Below are 3039 nucleotides of genomic sequence, written 5' to 3'. Positions count from 1 at the left end.
TACACTTACTGTACAGTTACTGTACAATTACGGTACACTTATTGTACACTTACCGTACACTTATTGTACACTTACTGTACACTTACTGTACACTTACACGCTGCCTTTCTGTTTACAGTCGCCATGAATACTCTCGCAATCGCCATTCTTCTCGGATGCGTCGCTGGCGCCCTCTGTAGCTACGGCCATGCCGACGGCTACGGCTATAACGACGGCTACGGCTTCCGTCACCCGGGCAGGGGCTACCACGATGGACTCGCCTACGCTCCCTCCGACACCCGCCACGCCTACAGAACCCCCGCCTACGTTAGTGATGTACGTCCAGCTTACGTGAAGCATGTACGTCCCGCCTACACCCACGTACGTCCCGCCTACACCCACGTACGTCCCGCCTACACCCACGTACGTCCCGCCTACAATGCCTACGAAACCCCCGCCTACGAGACCCACGCCGCCCCCGTCTACACTGCTCGTGCCGCCCCCGCCTATGCTGCCCACGCGGCCCCCGTCTATGCTGCCCGCGCCGCCCCCGTCTACACTGCTCGTGACCCCGTCTACACTGCTCGTGCCGCCCCCGCCTATGCTGCCCGCGCTGCCCCCGCCTACGTTGCCCGCGCCGCCCCCGTTTATGCTGCCCACGCTGCCCCCGCCTACGCCGCATACGAGTCACCAGCGTACGCTCAGGGCGGTTACCAACACGGAGCCCTTGACGCCGGTTTCCTTGGCAACTTCGGCGACCTCGGAGTCGGCAGCATCGGTCTCAAGAACTTCGGCGGAGAATTCGTCGACGTTGACGGATTTAACTTCAACCAGGGCCGTGCCGACGCCGCCGCCGCCGCTCCCGCCGGATCCGCGATCCGATCCCGTCCGGCCGTCATCGGAGAGCGTCACCGATCTGGATCAGCGAGCCAATACGAGGCCAGCGCGGCCGAGAGAAGCGGATCCGGATCGGGAGAGGCCGGCGTCGCTATCAGTGCTGCCCGCAAGGCTGAGCAGAATGCAGCCCAGCAGTTCACGCAAGAGGCAGTAGGAGCCGGAAGCGCCAAGGCTGGCGCCGCCTATCGGTTCCACAAGGTACCACGCGTCGCCTACCAGCCCGTCGACATCGCCCCGGCGAAGGTACACTACGGCAAGACCGTGCGTCAGCCAGCACACCCCCACGGTGCTCCTGCTGCTCCCGCCATCCCAGTCGCCGCTCCCGCCTACGCCGACAAAGTTGCCTACGCTCCCGTCGACAAGGTTGCCTACGCCTAATTCGATCGACCGGCTGATTTTTTAGTTGGCCACCGCTATAGTCAAAGGCTGCGCAGACTCCACATCGTGCGTGCGTTCGTGCGTGTGTGCGTGCGCGTGAGTGCGTGCGTGTGTGTGTGTGCGCACGCCCCTATACGTATCCGACATGTACATATTGATGTGAATCGGAAATTGAAATTAGAGATGAGATATGTGTGTTCGATCGAGCTTGTCCCCCCCCCATTCGCCCGCCTTACTACCGTATATGAAGGCAGCACGGCTCGCAGGCCGGTATTCCCGTTCTCCCGCCATTACAAGTCATGGGACGACGACGCCATATTGGAATTTTAGAAATTTTGATAATTTTTTTGTAGTATTTTTCGTAAGAAGGGAAGAACGACGTCGAAACGGGAACATTTGTTTTAATCTTTAAGATTTCGAACCCATGCACGTTGCCATGGAGACGGACGCGAGTTTTCTCAGCCCTAGAATTCGTGACCTTTGACCTGTACGTGTTAAGCAATTGTGACATTTATAGGGCCGCCTTCTTTATTTATTTTATTATTTGGGTGAATAAATAATTTGCACTGAATTTGCTGATGCTTCGTTGTCATTGTCTTTTGACAGAGTTTCGACTCGGTTGCCTTTACATTACTAAATACTTCCTCACATAACGGAATTAAATATATATGTACATGATGAAGTAGATCGCATTTAACAACTTTTCCCTACACATTAAGACTTCTGCTATTTACTATATCACATACATATATATGTTCTTTTATACAATGTTTACAAATACAAACTTTACGGGCTTTGATATTTACTATGCCACATACATATATTTTTGCTTCTATTAGCAACTCACTGATGGAATCGTACACGTACGCATAACAAAGAGGTTTTACCTGCTGATTATACTAACGATCATAATTTTACGCATATTTCTAGTTAGCGTCTATCAAGTGTTACATGTAAACCCGAGAAACAAATAGAGACTTTGCATATGCCCACTATTACACGTGTATATCTACACCTAACAGTTAGCTATCGTTACATACAGCAAAGTAATAGCGACCTATATTCATACGTACATGATTTTACATTATCAGCTAGTTATGTTGATTTTACATGCTTCTCATGTGCAACTGTCAAACGAAAGCACGTGGAAAGTTTCAAATTCATTACACTCCTATATATACGCATTTATATTTACCTGCGCAATTACCACTCATCGAACGCTTATATATATATGAGTATACAAATCAGCATGCATTTTTCTCCTCGTACTCTGCTACTATTCTACATAGTAGTAGTATAGGGTAGAATTTTATTCCAACGAATGTAATAATGTTATGGTCGCGAAAAGACTATATGCACTACTGAAAAAATACTATGCTACTGATTAAAAAATAGAAAACCCCGCGCGCACTTTCATCACTCGAAATAATCATGTAGCATAAACCATCTGCAACTGTGTTGCGTTCACTATAGGCTGTATAATACACAGCTCAGTGGTTGTGTTGGATATCGTACCAACTCGACTTTTTCGAGCACAACTACTCGCTTTACGCAGCAGATTAGCTACACCATCACTGCTGCATCACCACGACAAAGAGAGAAAACATACGTGTTGAGTATGGGTAGCATTTAACAGCATTTAATAGTAATCGAATTTACTCTCTAGTAGATTCTATGCACAGGTTCATAGTATTAGTACATTGATGGGGTAACGCTTAATAACGTATACATATACATAAATAAATAAATAAATAAATATATATATATATATATATATATACTGGC

General features: G+C 48.5%; 1 protein-coding gene across 1 annotated transcript; it reads left to right on the top strand.

Annotated features, from left to right (window-relative positions):
• Positions 1-122: 122 nt before the first annotated feature.
• LOC106819362 lies at positions 123-1825 on the top strand. The gene is made up of 2 exons (XM_014824008.1): positions 123-456; positions 550-1825. Exons 1-2 carry the CDS (start codon positions 124-126, stop codon positions 1252-1254), a joined length of 1038 nt encoding a protein of 345 aa, XP_014679494.1. The 5' UTR covers position 123; the 3' UTR covers positions 1255-1825.
• The last annotated feature ends 1214 nt before the right edge of the window (positions 1826-3039 follow it).

This window comes from Priapulus caudatus, unplaced genomic scaffold (assembly GCF_000485595.1).
Source record: "Priapulus caudatus unplaced genomic scaffold, Priapulus_caudatus-5.0.1 Scaffold3285, whole genome shotgun sequence".
NCBI classification, from domain to species: domain Eukaryota; kingdom Metazoa; phylum Priapulida; class Priapulimorpha; order Priapulimorphida; family Priapulidae; genus Priapulus; species Priapulus caudatus.
The sequence above is the reverse complement of the archived record's forward strand: the minus strand, read 5'-3'. Positions and strand labels throughout refer to the sequence as shown.